Source organism: Mastacembelus armatus, chromosome 19, assembly GCF_900324485.2.
Source record: "Mastacembelus armatus chromosome 19, fMasArm1.2, whole genome shotgun sequence".
NCBI lineage: Eukaryota > Metazoa > Chordata > Actinopteri > Synbranchiformes > Mastacembelidae > Mastacembelus > Mastacembelus armatus.
In genome coordinates, this window is record NC_046651.1 from 650,821 (window position 1) to 677,567 (window position 26,747).

Here is a 26,747-nt window from a genome sequence, read left to right on the forward strand (position 1 = left end):
TGGTGGTGTCTCTTGATTATGTGGCTCATTTTATCCATTTAAGGAGAGATTCCAGACCTGTTCCCAGATGACGAGTTGGAGAACATCATCAGCAGCATGAGGCCAGAAGTCCGTGGCTCAGGACTGATGGATACAAGGGAAAATTGCTGGAAGTTCTTCATCGACCGTGTTCGCAGACAGCTCAAGGTGAACCCGACAGATAATCAGACAAGTACAGAACAAAGAACAGTTTGTTCCTTGTTATTGTGAATTTCACTGCTAATCATCTAGAAAAAGTTATTCTCTGGGGCTCTGCTTAGGGCAGAGGTTTGCCATTAATCTGTCTCCTAGAGCTACATCTGAATTTGTTCTTAATATAGAAATACCATGCAGCCTCACACTCTTAATTTACCATTGCAAATAAAACAACCCTCATACTTGGATAAACATCTAGCTTTATTATGAAGCTTCTCCCCAGATAATTTTTTTCCTGACATTTTAAGATGAACTTGAATATGTCGTGAGTCAGTGGATGTCATTATAAATCACCGACATGAGCAGAAAAGCCGGTATTCTGCTGCAGATAATTTCACCACTGGGTAGCCGCTTTGTTCGCCCTGGGGAGAGAGGGATTCCAGGGGGTTTCTTTATCCTGTCATTATTACAGTGTGCATGGCCACCACCACCGACATCCCGCCTCGCTTCCAGCACAACCCTCCCTGGGTTGGAGTCTAAATAAATGAGGAAGTCAATCCCATGGGCACAGCCTTGTATAAAGAGTGGATTGCTGTTTGGTTCTCTGGCTCAAAATTGTCTGTCTGCATGGATTGAGGCACTTTCCCAAAAAACTTGGTAATGTCATGCAGAATGTTTGCATGAAGTTTGCTAAGGGTGTGTTGCATTATGTTTCAGTCGCTATAAAATATTTACAGTGATTTATTACAGCAGCAAAAATATACAACAGTATTGATAAATATGTCGTCATTAGTGTGTAATCACTGGAAAATACCAACTGTTGCAGTTTATTAATCTGAGAATGAGCCTTTAAATCTATACAGGGAGCGGGTCTCCTTTCACCAAGGCAGTCATGTTGTGCTGCCTTGTTTCTACAGTAGTTTAGAATGGACAAACCAAACTCTGGCTCTAGATATGTTTTGTTTTAAATGTGATGGCCACATTGAATTTAATATAGATGTCCTCCTAAAGAAAGCAGCCGGAGTGAAACAAATGTAACAGTAGAAGTGAATTAGTATGCAGCTATTTCTTTCTCTGGCGTTATCATCCACAGTGTCTCTGGGTGTGCCTTATACATGTTTGTTTCTTCAGTCTAATGTTACTGAGCATCTGGTTGAGCTTCTCAACAAGCCAGCTGTTCATTTCCAACAGTGAAAATCAGTCTGACGTAGCCAGCGGCCCTACACACTCTTTTAATTCACATGCTTGCTGGAGGCTTTGTTTGCTTAATGATGTAGCTGCAAATAATTAATTCAGTTTTTCTTTCTCAATCTTGACCACGAAGAAGCTCTATCCTGAACAGGAATTCCCTGCTATGGTGTGGCTGCTGAATGCACACTCAAATCTGTTTGACCCTGGTGTGTGTGTGTGTTTGAATGTATTGCAGGTAGCACTGTGTTTCTCTCCAGTGGGTAGCAAACTGAGAGTTCGCAGCAGGAAGTTCCCTGCAGCGGTGAATTGTACAGCGATCGATTGGTTCCACCAATGGCCGCAGGAGGCGCTTGAGTCGGTCAGCTTCAGGTTCCTCCAGGAGGTGGAGAATATCGAAGTGAGAACAGCTCATACATGAAGCCACCCACAAAAATTACGTTCACACTGATAATTTCAGATGTCAGGCACCATGAATGTGATGTTAATTTCAACAGCAGACCAGAGTCCCAGAAAATTAAAATCAACCTGAGCCTCAGGAAATACCGTCAAACAGCTACTGTAAATCTGCACACTCATCTGCTATTAATGTATTGTAACCAGTTCTGTAACATGTAATTCTTGCAGCCACAAGTGAAAGAGTCAGTCAGTAAATTTATGGCATACGTCCACATGAGTGTCAATCAAACTTCCAAAGAGTTCTTGGCAAATGAGCGGCGCTACAACTACACAACACCCAAGTCTTTCCTGGAGCAGATCAAGCTGTATCGTAGTCTGCTGGGTCAGAAGAGTAAAGACCTCACTACCAAGATGGAGCGGCTGGAAAATGGCCTGCAGAAGCTCAACAGCACCTCTGCTCAGGTACAGTGATCTATGTAAAACTATATTCTTATCTCACTGCACAAGAACAGCAGTATCATACACAGCATCTTGACTTATCGAAACTGAAAAAGCTGGACTAGGGTACATATGTAATGTTCACTAAGTAGTTGGAGAGCTGAGTTGAGGCAGTTAGGAACAGCAGATTACCTAAAATGACAAGGTCATCTCACCAGAAGACATTCAGTTTACTAGAATCTCACTGGACAGGTGCAACATTGCTAACAAGCTGTTAGAGCATCCAGAAAAGTGTAAATTCAAACAGCTGCAATTCTGTAACAACTGGGCAAATGTGCTGTAGAAGACAGACCTTCAGAGGAGCTATTTAACCAACGTTGCCATGTTGTGAAAACTTTCAATAGTGTGTTTAATACTGTTTTCAAGAGCTCGAAATGGATTGTACATAAAGGTTAAAGCTAACCCTAAAACATATTCTTAATTTGAGGATATCTGAAACAAATGCCAGGAAATTATACTTTTTAAATTCTGTTATATCGTGAGAGGACATAACCCCAAGATAAAGAAATTCTGGTTTAAATAATGGCACATTTATTGTTTGCTTGTGTTAAACTCATACAAACAAGTATCTTGAAAAAGATGATGACCATCCATTGGCCCAAGGCATTGAAGTTCAGCTGTGCATTTTTTAAAACATCAAAACTTCCCTTTATTTGAATCCTGCAGTGGTTCCATCTAGGGCTGCAGCTATCGATTTATTTTTGGAGTCGAGTATTCTACCAAATATTTCAGCGATTGGTCGAGTAATCGAATAAAATAGACTTTTGCATTTTTAAACAATAGGCAAGGCAAGTTTAGCTTGGATTTAAACATTGCCAGAGGTGAGGCTTGTCTAACATCATCAGGAAGACTATTCCAGATTTTAGCTGCATAAAACTGAAACGCTGCTTCTCCATGTTTAGTCCTGACTCTGGGCACGAACTTAAGACCTGTCCCTGATGTTCTCAGAGTTCGAGATGGTTCATAATGCACCAACATGTCAGAGATGTACTGTGGTGCTGAGCCATGAAGAGACTTATACACAAGCAGGACTATTTTAAAGTCTATTCTCTGAGCGACAGGAAGCCAGTGTAGAGATCTGAGAACAGGAGTAATATGGTTGTACTTCCTGGTTCTAGTGAGGACTCGAGCAGCAGCGTTCTGTATGTACTGCTCCTGCCTTACAGCTCTTTTTGGGAGCCCCGTGAGCAGATGAGCACTGCAAGTTTCAAATTAGTTTGAGTAGGACCTGAAACTGTCTGTCTGCAAGGGATTTGAATTAGATTTCTCTGATTGGACAGTCTAACTGTCACTCTTTTAGCCACTCTGCGTGTTTTGACTGGAGCTATAGCACTAGGGGAGAGTGTTTTCTCCCTGGGCCTCAGGTCGATAAGTGGTTTATTAGGGCTGTAAGTCCTAGAACAGCAGAGGCCCTGGGTGTCCTAGTTACTGATAGCAGCATTGATGCTAGTCAGGATCTTTGGTCTGGGAGCAGGTGGGGGGGGTCTGACAGGGGTGCTCTGAGGAAAGACAGGTGTAGGTGTTGGCTGAGGTGGTCGAGCTGGTGGAGTTTTAATTGATTTAGGGACAGAGGTCATGCTCCTGGGTGGCAAAGGGGGTGGTGTTTGCTGGGGGGATGAGTTCACTGGCGTTGATAATAATACCCGTGATCTTGCCAGGTTAGGAGTAAGAGGCATCATTTCAATTCCTGATTTCACCAAGGTTTCTAAATGATTTGGAAATCCCATTGGTGAAGCTGGGGATGGGATGGACAATAATACTATTGTATAATGCATGACAGAAATGACAGGTTACCTTGAAATGACATTACCTTGTGTCATCTCCGCTGGGTGAGCCGTTCTGGTTCTCTTTCTTAGCATTCGTTTCGCCTCCAGCGTGACCTCATCAGAAGCTTCAATAACACTAGTGACAACTCTGTCAGGAGGGGCGGGGACCCTCCCCCTATATAATAGGCTTCATGGGGCTAACGTTGGACTCCCTTCACACCAAAGCTTTCCTGTCTCCAGAAAGTGTAACGACCATGTATTCCAGCCTGGCATTGTTTCACAGGGGCAACAGTGTCAAAGGCTCTTGGGCTTGATGGCATCCTCTATGGTAGCAATACCACTGGGTTGCCTGTACCCAGCGCTGGCTGGCCTCCCTGGGTCTGAATCCCCTCTTTTCAGTAGATACAAAGGTCAGCATGCGACCTGACCTGGTTTTTGTCCCAAAGGTTATGGGGTCATGCTCTCCAATAGATCTGGGTGCTTTCCATCTGCCGCCTTTCTCCTTGGAGGAGCATCAGCGTATGCATTCTCTGTGTCCAGTTTGTACTCTGCGGATCTATATGGACAGGACTCAGGGAAGCAATCAATTGTTTGTGTCCTGGGCAAAGCCACATGGAGGGAAGCCTGTCTCAAAACAGTGTCTTTCCCACTATATTGTGGGTGCTATTGCTCTAGCTTACACTAGCAAAGGTCTTCAGCCTCTGTGCTCACTTCATCTAAAGGGGTCTCTATTCAGGAACTGTGTGCCGCTGCATGACGGGCTTTGCCCCACACCTTTGCGCGGTTTTATAAATTGGATGTTACAGCTCCAACTCCTATATTCTATCCTTGGTGTAGGGACTTCACAGAGTACAGCCCCCAATGTGATGCACCACTAGGGACAGTTATCTTTCTTACAGGCACGTCTGGCAATCTGGGAGTTAGTATATCTGGTATACCCATAGTGAGACACAAAACGAATGCTATGAAAGAGAACTTGAGGTTATAGCTATAACCCTGGTTCTCTAATAATAGACATTTTGATTTGGAATGGAAAATATCAATTATGCAGTATCTAAAATTTCAGTTTCCATTGAACGTCTCCCTGTATTGTGGTAGTATAGTCTGTCAGCAGTGATAATGCAGGTTTTACCATCCTTCCCTAGACTCTTTGGACTTGTTTTTCCTGACCTGACACTTGAGCTGTCACTCATTTTCTGCAGCCAGAATATGGATGAATAACAAATGCTGTTCACACTAAAAACTGACTGTAGCTTCTTTGCACTAGATGTCACTGTCATTAACAATACATTTCAGATTGATATTAATTACATACTCCACAAAGCTTTCCAGGATCATATGTCTAACCTCATCAGTGGCGTTTTAATTCTCCTTTTAATTGTTTCATGTCCACGGTAAACTCAAGATGTGTTTTTGACATCAACATTTGACAAACATTCCATTTAGTATTCAGCCTGCTGACATTGTCTCTGTTTAGAAATCCTGCCTCAAAATCTCGGTCCAGACTGACAATCAATTGTTTGCATACAGGTTATTACTAACAGATTTCAGTGTTATGCACTGTGAACTTTGTGGGGTCAGACTGGATGATTTATCTTTTGTTTTTTTGCAGATGTCTCATTTATAGCTTTTTAAATTTCTCTATTCTTTTACTTTCCTGCTTTTGTAGAGTCTTTCATTGGCAAATTATGTTCCTTCCATTTTATATTTAAAGTATTAGTAAAGTAATTGTAGTCATAACATTCATACTGTAACAAGAGTAGTAGCTTAGAGGATCTGTTTGAGGACGTGAAATTAATTTGCAAAAATGTTCCAGGTAGAAAAGCTGATCTGATCGTGCTTACCTTTGTGCTGACCCTTAGCAAGTATGTGGTAGCAATACTACTATTGCTAGTGGTATCATAGTAACAGTAGAAGTAGTAGAATTTCATGTTTCAATTCTTAATATCAACACCTGGATCCAGTTGTTGAGATGTTTACCATCTCCACACTTTTGCCGAGGATTTATCCATATAAATAATGCAACACAAAGTCTGTGTGTGAAGCAACTTCAATTAGAGTCGGTCTGCCACACTATGTAAGTGAATGTAAACACACACACAATTTCACTTTTACATACCATACTTCTCCAGTGCTTTGCATAAACATGCCCACACGTAGCCACCCACACAAAATCACACAAATGCATAAACATTCCTCACACTTAGGTAACGTCATTGTGTTGAAGGCCAAAGAGAAACAGTGTTAAAACTGTGTTTCTGTTTCACATTTACTGTAGGAATGAGCCAACACACACACACACACACACACAGACAAATATAGGATCTGTATGGTAATTGAGTAGGCTTCTAATTAGAGAGCACACCTTTTTGAGCAGCAACACACCATTAATGCTCCCTGTGTTGGTGCATGCACACAGATGACTGTGCTGCTACATGTACTGTTATTTAACATTCTGTGCAAGAGGGTCTGTGGCTTATCAGGGGCACCTGTGGTCATCATAAACAAGGGGCAGGAGGGTTCAAGAAAAGAGTGTGTGTATATCAGTGTATATCTGTGTGTTGGGGTGAAGTTCAGGGGATGCTTTACAAATGTATGAGTCAAAAAGTCCCTGGAGGACACATTAGTTCCAGGTGTGCGTGTGTCCCCTCTTCCTGAAATTTTGTGGAGGGAGTGTTCTACCTTTGGCGGCTTTAGTCTTGCATAGTGATGTTTTTGTGGCTTTAACCCACCAAAGCATTCACCCACACATCTTCTCATGAACAAGTCTCGATGCACATTTACTGACAATCTACTGTCAGTAGTGGTACCAATAGTAAAGTAGTATAATTAATAATACCAGTAGTAAAAGTAAGAACAGGTTTTAGTTATATTAGGAGAACCAGTAGTAGTAGCAGCGTAGCTCCTTCCAAACTCAGCAGTGTTGGTTAATGTAATCGCTCCAACCAGAACTTTCATTAGAAAAAAGCAAAATGACGGGTTTCCCTTAAAAGGAGAATAGCTAGAAACATTAGCCTCCTTTCCCCCAACGAACACACAGCCAGATGTTTCTTTGTTGCATGAATGAAGCTATACTTAGTCACTGCAGCAATGCAAGCCAAACGCTAGAACCTAAAACATTGTTAGATTAAAATATGTGTTTTGAGTCCATAAGCCGTGTCACATTTGGATGAATGAGTTTAGCTGTGCTATTAGATCTTATCTTGCCTTAAGAAACTGTTGTTCTAGTTTACATTTACAGCAGCAAGGAGGAAGAGTGGGCTGCTTTATAGAGACAGGAGCTGAGAGACATGTTTCCCTGCTTAGAGTTTCATCTGCACTAGATAAACACAGAAGCTGCTCAGATGTATTGAATATCACCAGTGTCTCCCACCAATTAGTTTGTTCCTCTTCTCCCTCGCCCCCCTCTTCCCCCTTCTGTCCTCTCACTGCCTATTCATCATGTTGATGGCTCACTTGGTGCTCGTCTAATGTTCAACCAAATCTTTTGCACAGAATCGTCTCAACCCGAAAGGGCTGTCTTCCCTGCGGCCTGATTTCCTGTTTGTTAATTAGCTGAAAGACAAGCATGAAAAACAGTCTGTTTTTATTTCCCCAGTGCAACGTTTTGATGGAGTCGGACGGGAATACAAAGCCTCATTTGCTGGGGAGTTATGAGGAGTTTGTAACAGCTTTAATTTCTCTTTACGACCGTCCTTGGTTTGTGTGTGTGAGTGTGTGCTGATAGCAGCTCTTGATCCTAAAGCTTTTAGATTTTATTTATTTATTTATTTTTTTCCCAGATTTACATGCCATTCTTCTTTTTGTGCCACTTTATCTGCTTGGACAGAACAAGATTTTTTTTTTTTCTAGTAATGGATTAAAGGTCACATGCATGGTCCATGGCACAATACTGCAGGTCACAAAGTGTTATCTGCAATGGTTTAGGCCCTTTGTGGAGCTTGTTTATTGGACTTTCCTGAGCCACAGAATTCTCTTTGTAGACTTGAGAAGATATTTAGGTTTCAATTAAATTGCCAATGAGCCTGGTCAGCTCCAGCAATGGTATAAATAACAAAAACAAGTGAACAGACTTTCAAAACTGAGAGATTCAAGTAGATGATAGCGATAGTCATTAGTGCCCATGATATACACACTGATTGCTACTTATACCATTTAATGAGACAAAAATAGATTGAACCCACCTCTATGCTGCATTGGCTACCCCCTTTATAATCATGCATGTGTTTTTATTTCCCTCTGTGTAAATGAAGAATTGACATTTTTGTTTCACTTTCCAACAATTTGGGGAAGTTGTGTTTTTTTTTTTTTTTTTTTTTGAGAATGAGTTAAAATAACATACATTTTCTAGTGATTGGAGCCAGTGTAAATATGGATATAGATTATTTATCTATTTTTAACCAACTTATACACCAATGCTTAGCAATGCATGGAAAAACATATTGTTTCACGATTATCATATTTTAAATATAAGTAAAGTCTCTTAAGTTTGAATTAAAGACAGACTGAATTTTGACCAGGGAAAGACTGTTTCCAGTCCAATGACTATGATCTACAGATCATTCATCCATATCTCCAGCCTTGGCTGTAGTATCAGCTACTTACTGTACATCCTCTTGACCTCAAGACCTCACGTGGCATCTTCTGACAGGTGGATGAGCTCAAGGCAAAGCTGGCTGCTCAAGAAGTGGAACTCAAGCAGAAGAACGAAGATGCTGACAAACTGATTCAGGCAAGACCATATGCTCCTTTTCTTTAAAAATACAGTAAATGTATAATTGTTCAAGTGCTGGTATTGTCTGACAGTACCTGTAAGGATATGTACAATAGAGCTTGGATTTATTTACCCAGGTTGTGTGACGTCTACGATTTGTGACCCAAGTATGAAGCTTCACATGTGGTATTGAAATCAAAATAACTGATGCCGACATTTTCAAACATTTTTTTGTGACAGATTGTCCTTCCAGTGAGGATGTCCTTGTCCGTTTGGATAATCCACAGACAGATTTCTGTTGGATGTAGGATTTGTTTGTTTAAATGTAGGACAGCTGGATTTAGGCTGGTGCTGTTCTTACAGATTAATCTCTAATAGGTCTGAGTTGTAAACATTAATGTTAATGATGCTTGTCTGTTTTTTCTGCATGCGACACGTTTCCTACTCAACAGTTTGTTTAGTGTGGATTTTTAGTGGCATATGTAGTTTGTATAAATAAAGCCACTTTACTAAATCTGCACCACCGTAAAGGTGCAGACTGATGGATCCAAAAGCTCAGCCACAGACAAACTTGACGTTTAAGATAAAAACATTAATATAAGGCCAGACAACAGTGTCCGACAAGGGTAAGGCAAAGCATAGTCAGAAAACAGGCAGAAAATCCACATCTCAGGCTATACCGGCAAAGGTATCCTAGACGGTAGGCAGAAATCGTAATCTAAAACAAACATAACAGTGGTCATGCACTAGAGACAGAGGTGACTATAAATGACGACTGGTAAAGTTGACTGAATGCACAGACAAACTGGCAAATGACAAATGAACAGACTGTGGTATATATACTGATTGAACTAGACTAACTAGATGCATGGGGATAATTGATTCACAGGAAGTAACTTGACAAAATGTAAACACACCACATGATATCAAAATCAAACAGGAAGTCAGACTGATCTACATGGGATTTGTGACAACCACTAACCCAGCAATAAATCCTTTTTGGCTTTCTCCAGGTGGTCGGGATAGAAACTGAGAAAGTGTCCAAGGAGAAGGCGACGGCTGATGAGGAAGAGCAAAAGGTGGCAGCTATTGCTGTGGTTGTAAGTGGCAAGCAGAGAGATTGTGAAGAGGACTTAGCCAAGGCTGAGCCAGCTCTCCTAGCTGCTCAGGATGCCCTTAATACTCTTAATAAGGTCAGTTACTCTCTTATCCCTTGCTGTGTCTTATTGATTTGCTCCATCATACTTCTCTCTCTCCCTCTCTCAGCTTTTTACTTTTATAAGAGAGGTTATGTTCTTTTTTTGTTTGATTTCATTTTCCCAACTTCAGAGGAATACGTTATGTCCACACAGGCCTTGAACTGTATAAAAGATTATTGAATCACAGGATTTAGCCAGGTCTTTGCTAAAATAATGTCTCCTCTATGTTCTGCGTCTTTTGCTTCATCCTTGTATCCTGTGTAGGTTTATAAGCAGCCTGGGGGATTTTCAAAAACACCCTCTGTGTTTAAAAGGTGCTCCCTGTTCAAACAAGCAGAACTGACAGTTCAATCACTGCTTAGAACTCTTTAAAGATGCCCTAATTAGAATTCTCTGTTGTCCTCTCAAAGTCAGCACAGGTTCCTTTTCCTTTATTTTAATCCTTTCCTTTTTCTCTCTTTTCTCCCCAGCAGACCACAGAGATAGTTCAAACTCAATTAAATCATGGCTCTTTGATTTTTCATTCTTTATTCCCCCTTTCTTCCCTGCTTCAGAACAACCTGACGGAGTTGAAGTCATTTGGCTCTCCGGTGGCAGCAGTGACCAACGTCACAGCAGCAGTCATGGTCCTAATGGCACCCGGTGGAAAAGTCCCAAAGGATCGCAGCTGGAAGGCTGCAAAGGTGATGATGGCCAAAGTGGACACATTCCTGGACTCTCTCATAAACTTCAACAAAGAAAACATCCCAGAGGCTTGTCTTAAAGCTATCCAGCCTTACCTGCAGGTGAGCATTTCAATTAGCCCTTATTAAGTAAAGTCAATGGTAATGATGCGCAGTGTGCAATGTCTGCCGCTCAGCAAGTTTAACTAATAAGTCATAAATTTAGCAGGGGCGTGATTACAATGACAGTGGCACATTATAGCTGCTGAGCATCTAAATGACAGCCAGAGAAAATCAACCAGTTAATTAGGCGTTACAAATTTAACAGCCGCCCTGATTAGAAGTTCAGTGGAGCAGGGACGAGGTATGACAGTGCAGCCAAATTCAGTTTAAATTCACTATGTGCACCTCACATTTAGTTTACTCTGATTTTATATGTCTTAATTGTAAAAGTGGTGGTGAAAAAACAAATGTTAAATCATGTTTATGAAGAAAACTCAACAGCATGTCTTAGTAACTTTTAGAACTGTCTTTATAATAAGCTTTTTTTAGACTTGTCAACCAAACAGTTTAACAGACAGAGAAGCTGTTGTACTTTTAACTGAATGCATTTTTGGGACAGTTAATCTACCCAGTAAACTTCGTCACAGAACTTCATAAGACATAAAAAATGCAGATCCTGCACTCTCCCACTGACCTTCTGATCTTAAATAAGTCAATATAACTTTTGAAAGAATAAATAGCACAGTCCTTCTCTTATAAATAAGAAGTTGAAATCATAAACACTCAGGGCTCTGGTTTTGCTTCAGTCTGGGTACCGTTTTTTTTACCGACTCATCACTCTCAACTTGTTTTTGCTTTCAACAGTATCCTGTGTTTTTCCTGCATTTACTCCTGTTTACCTAGACTGGCTTCAAGGAAATGCACGACTGTCTACATAGCAGTGCATTTTCAGCCTTCAGTCTGAGCTTCCACTGACCAGACTGTAAATGGATTCGAGGTTTTGATAGAGCATGAAATCAGTGTTTTATTTTTCATTTGTGCACATGTGGGTTCATCTATTTTGGCTCTCTTCAGGATCCAGATTTCCAGCCAGATCTGGTGGCCACCAAGTCGTATGCCGCAGCCGGTCTGTGCTCCTGGGTTTTAAACATTGTCAAGTTCTATGAGGTTTACTGTGAGGTGGAGCCTAAGAGGCAGGCTCTGAGCAAGGCCAACACAGAGCTGGCTGCTGCACAGGAGAAGTTGGCTGCCATCAAAAACAAGATCAATGTAAGCCATTGCATTGGACTGAGGCCACAGGAAATGAAAAGTTTCTTTGCTATATGTGTCTATAAGTGTCTATTTAAAAACACAATTTCAATATCTGAAATCCAAAGGATGTATTCTTTGAATTTATATTACCATTTTATTAAAGGAAGGACTTACCTTTCTTGTTTTCAAGTCACTTTGACTGAAGGTACAGTTACAAACACTAACAAGTATCTTAAAACTTTACTTGGGTGCCTGACTTTTGTAGAAAATCGTGGGCTGTAAAACGACTGGTGAAAACCAGAAATCTCAGCACATGGGTATAAAAGATTTCTGAGACGTCAGTATGAACTCTGTCAAACCCTGAAGATATGCAGTGTAATAAGAATTTGATGCCACAGAAATAAAAACAACCAGAGGCTATAAGCTGAAGTCAAAATTCAGGATATGAATTATTTTATCAAGGCTTGAGTGACAGTTGACACATGAGCTCTGCCAATAATGATATACCACCAGCATTTCATCTCTACAAAGCTGGTGTAAGTGCCATTAAAGGACTTTACTGTTCATTAATCCAAAACCAAATCCATCAGCCCAAAGCCCTATTCTTAAAAGCAGCTGTAAATAATTCTTTCTCAGTGGTGTTTGACATTCAGCACATCAGAATGTCAGAGCCCCGGCAGAGCACAGTGCTCAGGACACTGCAATAGCAGCGGCTGCTTACATCAAACCCTGCAGAGTGTAGAGTGACGACTCTTAATAAGATCCAGCATGACTTCTTGCTGTCTTCTCGCTGTCATTTTTCAACCCTTCGTCAGATCGCTTGAGCAGAGTGTGAGTTCGGAGCCAAGGGGAATTAGCAATCCTCAAACTAATCTACTGAACCTGTGTGCCTCTCCACCACCGATTAATCCTGTTTGTCCTTCTGCTAATTGCTTTGATATGCCAAATAAATCCATAGTGAAGTGAATAGGTTTTACCCAACTTTCACACACTCCCAAGTTTCTTTCTTAAACTTCGATCATTTTTGTTACTGGGGCTTCTTTATGACTACACTGGGTTTTAACAAACACTACTTTTTCTTTATTTCTGTGTGTGTCTGTCTGTGTGCGGCCTATTAGCTCCTTAATGAGAACCTGACCAAGCTGACTGCCAAGTTTGAGAAAGCCGTAGCAGACAAGCTCAAGTGCCAACAGGAAGCAGAATCCACAGCACGCACCATTTCCCTGGCCAATCGACTGGTGAGGAGGGCCACAGTGGGGTCACATGGAGCTCAGCATCAGCTCCCTCTTAACATACAGTATAGATGGCAAACTTGCCACTTGACTCTTAGCTAAGCTGTTACTGACCAGAGTTATTACAGCTCTGAAATAGCTATCATTCATAGGCAGCTAGATTGTTTAGAAAACTAGACTGCTTGTAGTTTATGTGTCCTACCTAGTGTAAAATCAAATGTGTTCTGGTGATCTTGCATATCGCTGCAATCCACAGGAGTCCTTTAAGTGGAGGGCCGTAGCTGGTGTCATAATGTCTCAGTTTCAGTTTAGTTGTCCGTCACTTTCACTCTAGCTAGATAGAAACGGGAAACTGGCATGGCCAATGTCAGTGGACTACAGTCACACACAGAAGCTATTACTTTAAAGATCTGACTACTTCCTGCAGCACTGTTATGTAATGTAAATATGATAACTATGAATTAAAAAATTAAATAGGACAAAAGATTTCCAGCAAATTCCAACTTAAGCTCCACACACACAAGCTGTAAATCTGAATCAGTATGTGATACAGATATTTAGATATTTCTATGAAATGGACAGAAAGCAGCTTTTGCATAACACCTATATTGTATAAGTTTGTGTTTATACACACATTCTAAAATGGCTTCACTGTAAGGACAGTATTAGTCAGGTGATGGACCTGGTATTGTCCAGACAGGACCTGTCTGCCTACAGAGTTCAATGTATGTCTTATCAGAGCAGAGAAGCTGGAGCTAATCCCAGCTGACACTGGGTGAGAGGAGGGGTTCACCCTGGACAGATTGCCATTCTATCACAGGGCTGACATGTTCACACCTATGGGTAATTTAGAGTCACCAATTATACTATTATACTAACCTCAAGCTGTCCAAGATGCATGTCTTTTGGACTGTGGGAAGTAACCGGAGAAAACCCACGAAGACCCCAAACGTGGGATTTTAACCTGGATCCCTTCTGCTTTGAGGTGACAGTGCTATTTCTAACTCATATCTTCATTACATTTGTCATGGTTTATTGGGTATAGATTGACAGGAGCAACAAAAGGTTGAGATGTTATACTCATCTGCTTGTCAGTCACAAATACCAATGGAAATCAACTTGTTCAAGTACACAGGGTTACCATGATACACGCTGAAAAGTTGCAGTTTGTAAGTGCAGGGCCTCTCAAATTTAGAAGATACAAGATATTAAGTTGAACTTTATTGATCCCTGAAGAGATATTGAATCATTGTTGCAGGAAAGAGTGGAAGTGTTGGTACACAAGCAAAGAGGTGATAAAGGATATGAAAACCTAATAAAAAAGGACTTGAAGGGAGCAGGGGTTGCAAGGTCCTGGAGATTCCTGGTGCTCATGAGTCTGTGCATTGATAACTGCAGACACAGATTAATTTGGATTTGGCTCTACTGGGCCCCACAGGCAATAGGGTAGCAATGTACAGCAGTAAATCTGTGTGCTCTGGGTCTGTCCCTGTCTTTCAGGTGGGAGGTCTGGCATCAGAGAATGTTCGCTGGGCAGAGGCTGTAGAAAACTTCAGGAAACAGGAGAGGAATCTGTGTGGGGATGTCCTATTCATCACTGCATTCATTTCTTACCTGGGTTACTTCACTAAACGCTACAGGCTCCAGCTTATGGACAACTCCTGGAGGCCTTATCTCAGCCAGCTGAAGGTGGGTGGCCTTAGAATAATTATAATTTATACTTGTATTCTAAGGGCTAATGATTTTAACAACAGCAGCTATAGGGATACCACATGAGCCCTCTATAGGATAAATCGTATGGAAATGGATGCATTGATGATCTGTGGGAAGATGCTTTTTGAGCCATGGATGATTTTTTTCATTGTAGTACCACAACTATCCAGTGGTGGCAGCACCTTATCCAGCTCTCTTAATACATCCATGAGTTTGCGCCCTCTTGCTTTAATTTCGGTTGTCTGTGCAGCTATAGGTGAAGCTGGGAGCTTGTCTGATCATTTGACCATTCATCTGCGATGTTAGGGCATTTAGTACAGTGTTTTGAATAGAAACAAGAGACTGTTGGAAAAAGAAAATGTTGTGTTTAACTATTTTTTCTTCAAAGTCCCTATTAAAAATATGTTTTGCTTATTGTTATTTAACTTGATGTAATATTGATGATAATTTTGACAGTGTGAAACACATTGAAGAAGGGTTCCGTAATCTAAAAAATATGATGAACATAATCACTTTGGATTTTGATAAAACCAGGCAAACATTGTTGCTATATTTCACAAAGTAAATAAAACAATGTAATCACAACAACAGTGGAGTATGTAATAAAAGCACAGTAAAACCTGATGATGATGGTCAGAACATTAGCCAAGTGTTGCGTGGTGCAATAAACAGGTACATTCAAACAGTGAACTATAAATCAAAACCCAATCACTATAACCACTGCCATAACCACTAAGTATAATTCCAGTGTCTCACACACACACACACACACACACACACACCTTTTATGTGGAGAAGAGGTTCATTGGGAAATGGAATCAGAAGCCTTGCATGGTTTAATTTTAAGACTGCATCAGTGGAAAAACATTTATAACCTTACACTTACTTGCTGTTTGTTAGGTTCCCATCCCCGTGACCCCTGACTTGGACCCTTTAATCATGCTGACTGACGACGCTGACATTGCAGCGTGGCAGAATGAGGGGCTGCCTGCCGACAGGATGTCCACTGAGAACGCAACCATTCTTACTTCCTGCCAGCGCTGGCCCCTCATGGTGGATCCCCAGCTGCAGGGCATCAAATGGATTAAAAATAAATATGGCGAGGACCTGCGTGTCATCCGCATTGGACAGAGAGGGTAAGGAGCTTTATGGTGAAAGGTGCACAAGGCTGTTTTTTCAGACAAGGTGTTAACAAACGACTTGTGGCTCTTTTGCCCTGAAAGATACTTGGATGCCATAGAGAGAGCACTGGCAGCAGGTGATGTGGTTCTGATAGAGAACTTGGAGGAAACATTGGATCCTGTTCTTGGACCTCTGCTGGGCAGAGAAACCATTAAAAAGGGCAGGTAAGAAGCTCTTCAAATATTACAAAATGATTTTCTTTGTGAAAGGTGGGGATGTATATCCAATCTCAATATTGCTTTGATACTTTCTCCAAACCCCAATTTAGCCATTTTTCAGTTGTATATGAGTTTCTTACGGAGTTCATTCCAAACTCTAACTTAAAGAACCAACAGGATGGTCTAATCTAATCACGACTTGAACTCATACCATACACAGAGGTGCAGTGTATACATTTGAGCTAACTCAGCACATACAAAAAAATGTATACTTTATTTTAAAGTTTAGAAAAGAATACCAAATTAAAAAATGTTAGAACGTCAGCATTAGAGTAAACCTTACAGGAGCCAACACCGGTTAAAGCATAGCTGCATTTGAGAGGCAGGTGCTGGATCATTAGCTCATTTTGCTCCTATATTAACAAATAAAGTAAATATGACTTAATCTGCCAAGGGAAATAGTCTCCAACAAATGAACATCAGCCTTACACTTTAAATAATAATGACACAACATTCTTAAAGAACTGCCAGATGTATTAAAAGCATTGTCGTTGATGATGATTTGGTCTCATCTTGCCATTTCAGAATGTTTACTTCTACTACTTAGCAATTTTCAATCCTCAAAAGTGTCTATTCCTCACTTACTCACAAAGGTACATAAAGATTGGAGACAAAGAGTGCGAGTACAACCCTAGTTTCCGCCTCATCCTACACACCAAGCTTGCCAGCCCTCATTACCAGCCAGAGCTGCAGGCTCAGTGCACCTTGATAAATTTCACAGTGACCAGGGATGGTCTGGAGGACCAGCTGCTGGCTGCCGTGGTCAGTATGGAGAGACCTGACCTGGAACAGCTCAAGGTGAGGAGGTCAGAGTGTCACAGGAGGCAAAAAGAAACACTACCACCTTCTGTTTAACAACAAAAAATAACTTTTGTCACAGCACTTTTTTATCTGATCTGTAACATGAACCTGAGCAGATATGAAAGCAGTATCTGTCAGACTCTTCATGTGCTATCATGGACCAAACAGCTGCTTTACACTGGACTCTTTGGGTGCCTCTCCTAACATCTCTTTTGTGCAGGTGTAATTAAAAGAAACAGTTGGAGCTTCTAGAAGAATGGCACAGCACTCTAGACTCATCATTATCCATCTTTAACACTAAACATTGGCAAGAAAACGCCATCTGTCTTTAAACACCACCGGGGGCTACAGGTCTGCACTCTTTGATTCTGAAACAATCAGCTGGTGCCTTTGATTAACAGCAAACTAAGTGGATATGTGATAACTATGGGCTTTGGGGCCCTCACTTAGGGAGACTGGGACCTTGCATGGCTGTATTAATCTGTGTAAGTGTGTCTGAGTTTGTCACTGTTCACATGGCATGTCTATGTGGAATGTAGGGGAAATTAAATGACCATTTTAAACGCTTTGCAAAGTGATGTTAAATTAAAAGCAATTGCACATATATCTACCCCATCTTCAGTCAGTATTACAACTACTGAATAGTTAGGCATTAAGATTGTTTTTAACATATTCCAATAAACACATTTCTTATTGCAGCTGTTGTAGCATGGATGTAGCATGACTCCTATAGAAAGGAGGACACACACATATTTACTAAGAGATCTAAAAAACATGGTCACCATGGAAAAAGTAATCACCACTCTGTCAGACAATGTATAGGATGTAACACACAATAACCATCAAAGAGTCATAAGTACAGAATCCAAATACTTTTATGAACCGGTTAACTGGGCTTTCTATAATCTTAAATCACTTGATAAAAAGTATTTATTTTTTAATGTCAAGCCTTGTAGCTTCCACAGAGAATACATGACGTAGTCCGTAAATCCTAAATCAAAAAAATTGTGTTAACTTCTGAAGCCATTGTGTCACAATCACCTTGGGTACTGTTCCTGTGACACTGCCACTTATCATCAAGCTAACGCAATTGTGTAACTGTGTCTTGATTCTATGCTTAAGGGAGTCTCACCTTTTTTTATCACTTTGGCCGACTTATTTATGTTCACATATCCACATCCACCTCTCTAACATCGAAGGAGAAGCAGATATTTCATCCTAACCCCTAATGTAGTATATGGCTGTGTGTCATGTGGACCCTCGACTCTGGCTGAGACGGATAAAGCTGTTGTTCCACTTTGTCGATGAGCATTGCTGTCACCAGCTGGAGCCTTAAGCTGTCAGTGCTGGTCATTGTTAATGGCCAGCTTGGTATGTTGTGCAGCAGCTTGCTGGCAGCTGTATGGTCGCCTGTTAAGGAGTAATGAGCAGCAGATAGTTTTGATAGTAACAGTACGTTCCACGGTGTGAATGTAAATGTTTGAAATTAAATGAAAATTGGCTTGATCAAAGCTCCAGCTCCTAATGATGCCTCGTGCTCAACTTGTCAGTGGTCTGCTCTTTTCACGTCAGCTGTTTGCAGTTGATTGGTAGCTACTGTACCACAGCAATTAGACATTGCCACACTTCCACCGTTCCTTAAATGCAGCTGTTTGCCAATGGAAGGGAAAATCAGAGATCCCTCTTAATTCAGAATGCATTCGGCTAGTGGCGGTGTCTCTGAGAGATCAAAATGGAAGATAACGTGGGAACTATCTTAATGGTCACGCTGATTTACTCTCACACAATCCTATTTACATATTGATGGTTTTCTGGAGGCATTGTTGAATGTGTCGAGCCCCTCTAGGTAGCTCTTTCTTGAAACCTGTAAGCTTTTATTCATGGACAAAGCAGCATTTTTAAATTTAAAAATAAATGAACAGACGGGGAAAAATGCCAGAGATATTTTCAAACTTATGTCTTCTCAGCAATGTCCAATGGAGAAGAAGTGAAATGTGATTTAATGAAGCTTGTTTAATTAGTATTTCACTGAGATTGGAGGGTGACGGGGAAAAAAAGTTCTGGAACTCATTTATTATTTTAATTAACACTGGAAGTTGAAGGTGGGTGGCAGGGGGGATCGCTGTGTACACTCCAAGCACCCTCCTATCAAAACATGGCCTGTAGAATCAAGTGCTGAATGGCTTGTTGTTGTCAGTAAACAACCCACACTGATAACAATCACCAGACTGATAGTGGAGTGCAAATTGGCTGTACCTGTTTCTATTCTTTGAATGACTTGGTGCTATTATACCTTTAATGAGGTTAGCGTTGCCACTGAGCCGTAAGATGACTACTGGGTGAAAGCTCTCATTTAACCGAGCCAATGACGGGCTAAGGAGCTTAAAATGTCAAGTTGCCTTTTTGGAGAGTGCACAGGGGGATCAGTCTACAACCTTTTACCGCAGTCAGTCACCCACCTAGTCCTCCCTGCATGTGTATGAGTGTGTGCCTATGCATCTGAATGAGTATTTGGTTTGGCACAATTCTTACCCAGATCTTTGGCATTAATAAGAGATAACATGCTTCACTTCCCAAATTACTGTAGCAGGACTGTTCTATGGCACTCAGTAATCATTTGCCTAAAAATGATAAATGTAATATCTCATTTTAATCCCAATTGGGCCGTTCTGCTGACTGGTTAATTATTTGTTTTTCCTAGGCATGGGTAATTACTAGTACAATGTGCCAGAGGAAAGCAGGTCATTTAAAACTGACTCATTAATGGATCCAGTTGGGAAAGTCTTACCATGGGTAGCTTTCCCCTCAAGTGCCCTGAGTTTGGGCGAGGAGAAGGTCACAGTTGACTCATACAGGCAAATGTCCCCGGTTAAATGTCCACCACTCAAACCAATTCTGTATTTTTTCCTCTGCACACGAAACACACGCATGTCAGGGCTTTCCTTAAAATGCCACAAATCCTATACCTGTGCAATTTTGGCAGAGGAGAACTTTTCAACTATAGAGTGGGTGATGTCAAATTCAGGGCATGTAAGATTTAACAAGGCAGAGGCTCAATTAGTTTTAACAATAGTGTAAAATACCTCTCATCACTGCAGTAGGAAATACTGTCATAAGAAGAGCAATTAAGCAGTATGATCTTTTAAACTATCTACACCCCTGGCATGATCAGAGCTAAGCATGTCTTTTGTCATGGGAACATTATGCCGCAGGGGAGTTTGAACAGCACCCCCCCAACTCCCCCACAGGAACCTTCCAGCTCCCCGGTGATTACACAGGGGGGGAAAAATAGCACTACTAGAAAAGTATTATCCTCATCTGTCAGGGATCATGCCACTCAAGCCTGTCAGTCATCGACAACGGTGGGGTAGGCACATCTCACCACATCCCATCCTTCCTGTAATTACAACAATTCAAAGGTTGCAGAGGCTTCTATTAAGAGAAACTTCAATAAAGCAAAGTCATTATGGAGGGGAAACAAGGCACTGCAAGAAGACAATAATGAAGGACAAAGCAGGATAAAGCAATAAAAAGAAGCAACTGTGCCCTGTCGACTTTGTTCTCCCAGCGCCCCTCAAACTGCAGGCTTTGAAAAAGTGAACATTTGCCTCAGACTCTGTTTTTCAGCTAGAACAAAGAGAGAGAGAGAGAGAGAAAAGCTTTATTAGGAGGCAGGGTGCACTAATCCATATGGTGAGGTGAGGAAAAACCGTAATGACTGAGCTTTGTGTGCATGTGCACATATTCTGTGTGATTCCCATACAGGTTCATAATTGAGTTCACAATTGCATGTAACAGATGATTCACAATGGGGGTGTGTGTGGTTCACAGTCAAAGCACCTTTCCCTCCTGCTCAAATCAATGGTCTCCCCACACTGAGGGTTGGGTCTCTTTGTAGAAGTTTGATGTTGCCAACCAGACCCAGCCCAGAATGCTCCCTTCATGGCTCTGGATAGCTGATGCAGAGAATATTGATTAGTTCTGCCTTTGAGCTGCCCTCCAGGATTCATGTCTTCATACTGACCCACACCTTGAGCCAACTCAGATTATGATTATAAGAACCTGATAACAGCTATGAGGTTATGTAGAAATACTCTAAAGTAGAATTACTTGAGATCCTTAAATATTATGTGTTTTGTATTTCCTAGTCGGACCTGACAAAGCAGCAGAACGGTTTTAAGATCACGCTGAAGACACTGGAAGACAACTTGCTGTCGCGTTTGTCCACAGCTTCAGGAAACTTCCTGGGTGACACAGAGCTGGTGGAAAATCTGGAGACGACCAAACGCACCGCTGCCGACATCGAAGTGAAGGTGCTGTTCTTTTTAGGTTACTACCTTAACCCCTTTAAGTTTTTGCCACATTGCCTTAGATACAGCCCACAAATTTCAGTGTAACTATTAAATTAAAGGATATCAATGAGTACCTACACACGTGAACAGAATTGTTGGTATCCATCCATTAAAAATAAAAACCCTACAATGGTCACTGAAATAACTAACTGACAAAAGTAATAATAAATAAAAATTTACTGAAATTTAATTGAAGAAAATCAGACATTGCTTTTGAATTGTGGTTCAACAGAAGAATTTTAAAAAACAAACTAATCAAACTGCCCTGGACAATTAACTGAATATGTTTGTTACACAACCTTTTGAGGCAATTACTGCAATCAAGTGATTTCTGTAACTCTCAATGAGACCTCTGCACCTGTCGACAGGTATTTTGGCCCTCTCCTCGTGAGCAAACAGCTCCGGCTGTCTCAGGTTTGAGGGGTGCCTTCTCCAGACTGCATGTTTCAGCTCTTTCCACAGATGTTCAATAGGATTTAGATCAGGGATCATAGAAGGCCACTTCAGAATAGTCCAGTGTTTTGTTCTTAGCCATTCTTGGGTGTTTTTAGCTGTGTGTTTCGGATCATTATCCTCCATTATTGGAGGACCCATGTCTCATTCTCTCATCTGTACAAAGGACATTCTCCCAGAAGCTTTGTGGCTTGTCAATATGCAGCATTTTGCATTTTGGCAAATTCCAGTCTCACTTTTCTATGATTTGCTTTCAACAGTGGAGTCCTGCTTGGTTGTCTTCCATTAAGTCCACTTTGGCTCAAACAGTGACGGATGGTGTCATCTTCTGACACTGATGTACCTTCACCTTCACCTCTAATCTATTTGGAAGTTGGTCTGGGCTCTTTGGTTACCATTCGTATTATCCATCCATCCATTATCTATACCTGCTTAGTCCTAACCAGGGTCCCAGGGATCTGCTGGAGCCTATCCCAGCTCTCTTTGGGTGAAAGGCAGGGGTCCACCCTGGACAGGTCCCCAGTCCATCACAGGGCCACATAGAGACAAACAGCCTCACACACTCACACTCACTCCTATGGGCAATTTAGAGTCACCAATCAACCTGACATACATGTTTTTGGACTGTGGGAGGAAACCAGAGTACCTGGAGAAAACCCACACAAGCACAGGGAGAACATGCAGACTCCACACAGAAAGGCCCTCCTGAGACAACTGTCTCCTTAGCTTTCTGTGGTCTATGTTCAGTGTGGTACACACCATGATGCCAAACAGCACAATGACTACTTTTCACCCTTTAAATAGTGAGACTGACTGATTACAAGTTTGAAGACACCTGTGATGCTCATTACAGGACACACTTTAGTTTAACATGTCCCTATGGTCAAATTCTTTTCAGTCTTTTCTAGGGGTACCATCATTTTTGTCTGGTCTAATTTCATTGTTTGTTTGTTTTTTTTATTCTTCTGTTGAACCACAATTTAAAAGCAATGTCTGATTTTCATTAGTTAAATTTCAGTACATTTTCATTTATTATTACTTTTGTCAGTTTCAAGTTATTTTAGTGACCATTGTGGGTTTTTTGTTCTTTAATGGAAGGGTATCAACAAATTTGTCCATGTGTGTGTACTGGGACAAATTATAAGTAGAGCTGAAGTTAATAATTTTTCAGACGCTAACGGGTAACAACTTGAATTTGAGATGGACTTAAAAACATATTCTGCTGCAAATATTTAAATAATTTCCCAGGTACAGTAATATAAGTAGGTAACAAGAAAATTTGTTAATGTCTTCCCCACTGTAATTACAGTGCAGTATAAGGGTATAAGGGTTGTAAAGTACCTTAAAGTTAAGGATAGGGGTGTGTAAAATGGCATTTCCAGTATGATAGCATGAAAGTCTTTTACTACAATAAATATACAGTAGGCAAAATATATACATCTTAACATTAAAAAAAATGTCATTATGTAATCTACATTTGTTTGTTCAGAAAACATCTGAAAAAGGGGTCCACCCTGGACAGGTCCCCAGTCCATCACAGGGCCACATAGAGACAAACAACCTCACACACTCACACTCACTCCTATGGGCAATTTAGAGTCACCAATCAACCTGACATACATGTTTTTGGACTGTGGGAGGAAACCAGAGTACCTGGAGAAAACCCACACAAGCACAGGGAGAACATGCAGACTCCACACAGAAAGGCCCCTGATGGGTTTCAGACCAGGAACCTTCTTGCTGTGAGGCAACAGGGCTAACCACTCATCCCACGTGCTGCCCCTAAGTTTGAATCCATTACAGATAAATAACTCTGACCAATTTTCTCTTTTTGCAATTTTGCTGTTTCTTCTTATTTGTTAAGTGGCAAAACAACAGCTTACTGGTACTGCACACACCATGCAGCAGTGCCCAGACTCCACCACACCAAATCTTTGAAATTTGCAGAGATTTTCCAGTGTAGGGCCACATGCATGGCACTTACTAGCAACAACATGCCTAGCATACACACCATAGAACGCTCTGTCAAGAAGTGGTAGTTCGAGTGTGATGAAAATTTGGTTTGATGCTACTGTCAAAGGACCCACATTAAACATACTGATACAATACTCTTTACCCTGGAATGATTTATTATTTCTGGTAATTACAAATGTACTTGCAATGTAATGTCTTTATTGTCTGTTCTCTTTCCCTCGTATGAGCCTGTGTGTACCCAGTAAGTATTTCATTGGTAATGCACACATATAGTGTACATATACAGCATACAGTCAAATACAGTTTCACTGTATGAGCTATATGGCTTTACTGTATTCCCTTCTCTCTCACTTTCTTGCCTTGGTTCTCTTTTTTTGGTCAGCAAATCATATCATGTCAGCTTAGTTTATTATCTCTGTCAGAGGAGCCTTACTGATGTTTCTGATGCTTCAGAGCACTTCTGAGAAAGTAATAAATGACAATGTGAGCATGCACCTTCTGTCAGCCAGGAGCTGAGCACTGCCTTTGCAGATGTTCATTCTTAAGCGTAATTGAGCAGGCATTTGCCAGTTAAAAAAATCTCATAATTGTCATGTTCCATGCAGTGTGAGAACATTTTTGCTGGAACCGTGAAATTGGAATAGCTCTGCTCTTTGCTGGAGGGTGTTTTATTGGATAGTGCACATTTCATCTTTATGATTTATCAACCCTGAGTGTATCCACATCTGTGCAGATGTATGCTTGTCTCTTGTGCATGAATATCATTCCTTTTGTGTTTACACTGACCTTAATGTAGGTAAAAGAAGCCAAGGTGACAGAGGCCAAAATCAATGAGGCCCGTGAGCACTACCGACCAGCAGCAGTGCGAGCTTCCTTATTGTACTTCATAATGAACGACCTCAATAAAATCCACCCCATGTACCAGTTCTCTCTCAAGGTAGATGTCTATTGACCCACCATGTTTCCTTCCCGCCTTCAGGGCTCCCAGTGAGACCCCTCTTTACACTCACGTCTCTGTGCCTCCCCTCCTTCTTCCATTTGCTCACTATGTTTTATGTTCTTTGCCCTGCTTTTATTGTGTTTGTGGCTCCCTAATGTGGTTATGTAGAGTGTAATGTCTTTCATATTGTCAGCCAGCAAGCACTGAGAGGAGGCAGCTTGAGATATGGTTTGCAATCACTCCCGACTCCGCAGGTAGCTGCCCTGGCCCAAGTTATTTCCTAACATAATCAAATGAAAACACATTCAGAGTTTATATACTTTTGACCTTGTAAGAATGATATGAAGTATATTATAATATGTGTTGTTTACACCAGGTTAGAGCAAAGTGTGACTGAGTAATTGACAGAAATGACACCAGAGCACTCAGAGAAGAAGATAATGGAAATTATTCTAATTCCTTATTGATACGTCAGTTTACAGTCACTTTAACACTTTTTCAAAAAACACAAGACTTGCACCTTTAAATAGTGTTTTGTGTAGAGAATGGTCCATATTGAAAAAAATTCAAATGTGTTTGAGCTACACTTTATAGAACGCACTACTGCTGCCTTTATTTTATTTTAATTTGCTGTCATCAAAAACTATAAAATGCCCCAAAATCAGCAATTACATTGCCCACTGTTCACTGATTCCAACATTTAGGTCTTTGAAGTACCACTAATCAGAGATTCTATTTTCTAATGACTACATGCAATGCAAAAAATTCAGTCATAATAAAAAACCCAGACAGGATTTGTGCAGGATTTTAGCATTTGTTGCACTGTTTTGGTTTTGTAGTAGTAGTTCCTGAGAAACAAGTGCGGAACAAAATAAGGAGCAACCTTATTAAGGAATTGTCGATAAATAACTGAACGAGGACCGCATAGTAAATATTGATGAGTTACTAAAGAACACCTAGTTGCTTAGTTGATCACTTTGTAGGTATGGTATCTGTGAAACAGAGTAATGACCACTTTCTTTCTGAGTTGTTCCTGATTAGCCTTATTTGTTATTAGAACAGTTAACTATTACCATTGTTTTTTAGTTTTTGTGTATTTTAATGTCTTTTTAGACTATTATTTTGCAACATGCTGTGGCATTTTGCCACTTAAATAAATCGTTCTGTCCCTGGTGTATTATTGAGGAGTTAATTGTACTGATTTGGCTGGATCAGCTGTGGCACAGGAGGTAGTGCAGGTCAACCATAAACCAGAGAGTTGGTGGTTTGATCCTTGGCTTCCCTGGTCCATTTCAGCCTGTGATTAATAGTTATTGTTTACATTTATTTGTCTACTTCTAACACTTTGATGCTAAAGTTGAGTTTTGTAACCACTCCATCGCAACCACAGGCCTTCAGCGTGGTCTTCCAGAAAGCGGTCCTGAAGGCTGAGCCAGATGAGACGCTGAAGCAGCGGGTGTCTAACCTAATTGACAGCATCACCTCATCTGTCTTCCAGTACACCACCAGAGGACTGTTTGAGTGTGACAAGCTCACATACATCGCTCAGCTTGCTTTCCAGGTAGGAAGGGAAACTGGTTTCATCTTCTGCATGGTTTGTTTTTGGAACAAGCTTGCCATTGAATCAGCTACTCCTGAGACCAGCAACTCTCTTTGGATCTAATCAACTGGAAAGGAAATGTGGTTTGTGTGTTTGTGTTCACAATACAACATTCCTAAGTTCTTTCTGTTTGTTGTGTCCCCAGATCCTACTGATGAATAAAGAAATAAACCCTGAAGAGCTGGACTTCCTTCTGCGATATCCTGCCCAGCCAAGTGCAACATCCCCAGTGGATTTCTTGTCCAACCATTCATGGGGAGGGATTAAGGTACAGAATAGGTGATGCTGGAATCTTGGTAATGTAGCAACTATAACTTTGGCTATAACTTTGATAATTTATTGTTTCAGTCACTTATCAAGGCAATGCTTGCTTCTCAAAGGGTTAGGCTTCGCTGCTGTTCTCACCTTTATTCTTTCATGTATTAATT

The 26,747-nt window shown here is 40.9% G+C and overlaps 1 protein-coding gene across 3 annotated transcripts in view; it reads left to right on the forward strand.

The window, feature by feature from the left end:
- The window catches only part of dnah9 (dynein, axonemal, heavy chain 9), a 117,576-nt gene that overhangs the window by 62,331 nt on the left and 28,498 nt on the right, over window positions 1–26,747 (forward strand). For 2 of the 3 annotated variants that reach the window (XM_026315462.1, XM_026315464.1), the window contains 16 exons: window positions 44–186; window positions 1,601–1,762; window positions 1,990–2,223; window positions 8,677–8,757; window positions 9,753–9,932; window positions 10,493–10,723; window positions 11,678–11,872; window positions 12,973–13,092; window positions 14,587–14,775; window positions 15,700–15,935; window positions 16,023–16,145; window positions 16,793–16,997; window positions 21,149–21,313; window positions 24,576–24,716; window positions 26,110–26,280; window positions 26,465–26,587. In XM_026315462.1, the coding sequence (XP_026171247.1) occupies window positions 44–186; window positions 1,601–1,762; window positions 1,990–2,223; window positions 8,677–8,757; window positions 9,753–9,932; window positions 10,493–10,723; window positions 11,678–11,872; window positions 12,973–13,092; window positions 14,587–14,775; window positions 15,700–15,935; window positions 16,023–16,145; window positions 16,793–16,997; window positions 21,149–21,313; window positions 24,576–24,716; window positions 26,110–26,280; window positions 26,465–26,587 (2,699 nt within the window). The remainder of the gene's footprint in view (window positions 1–43; window positions 187–1,600; window positions 1,763–1,989; window positions 2,224–8,676; window positions 8,758–9,752; window positions 9,933–10,492; window positions 10,724–11,677; window positions 11,873–12,972; window positions 13,093–14,586; window positions 14,776–15,699; window positions 15,936–16,022; window positions 16,146–16,792; window positions 16,998–21,148; window positions 21,314–24,575; window positions 24,717–26,109; window positions 26,281–26,464; window positions 26,588–26,747) is intronic. The other variant, XM_026315463.1, reaches the window with a different exon arrangement.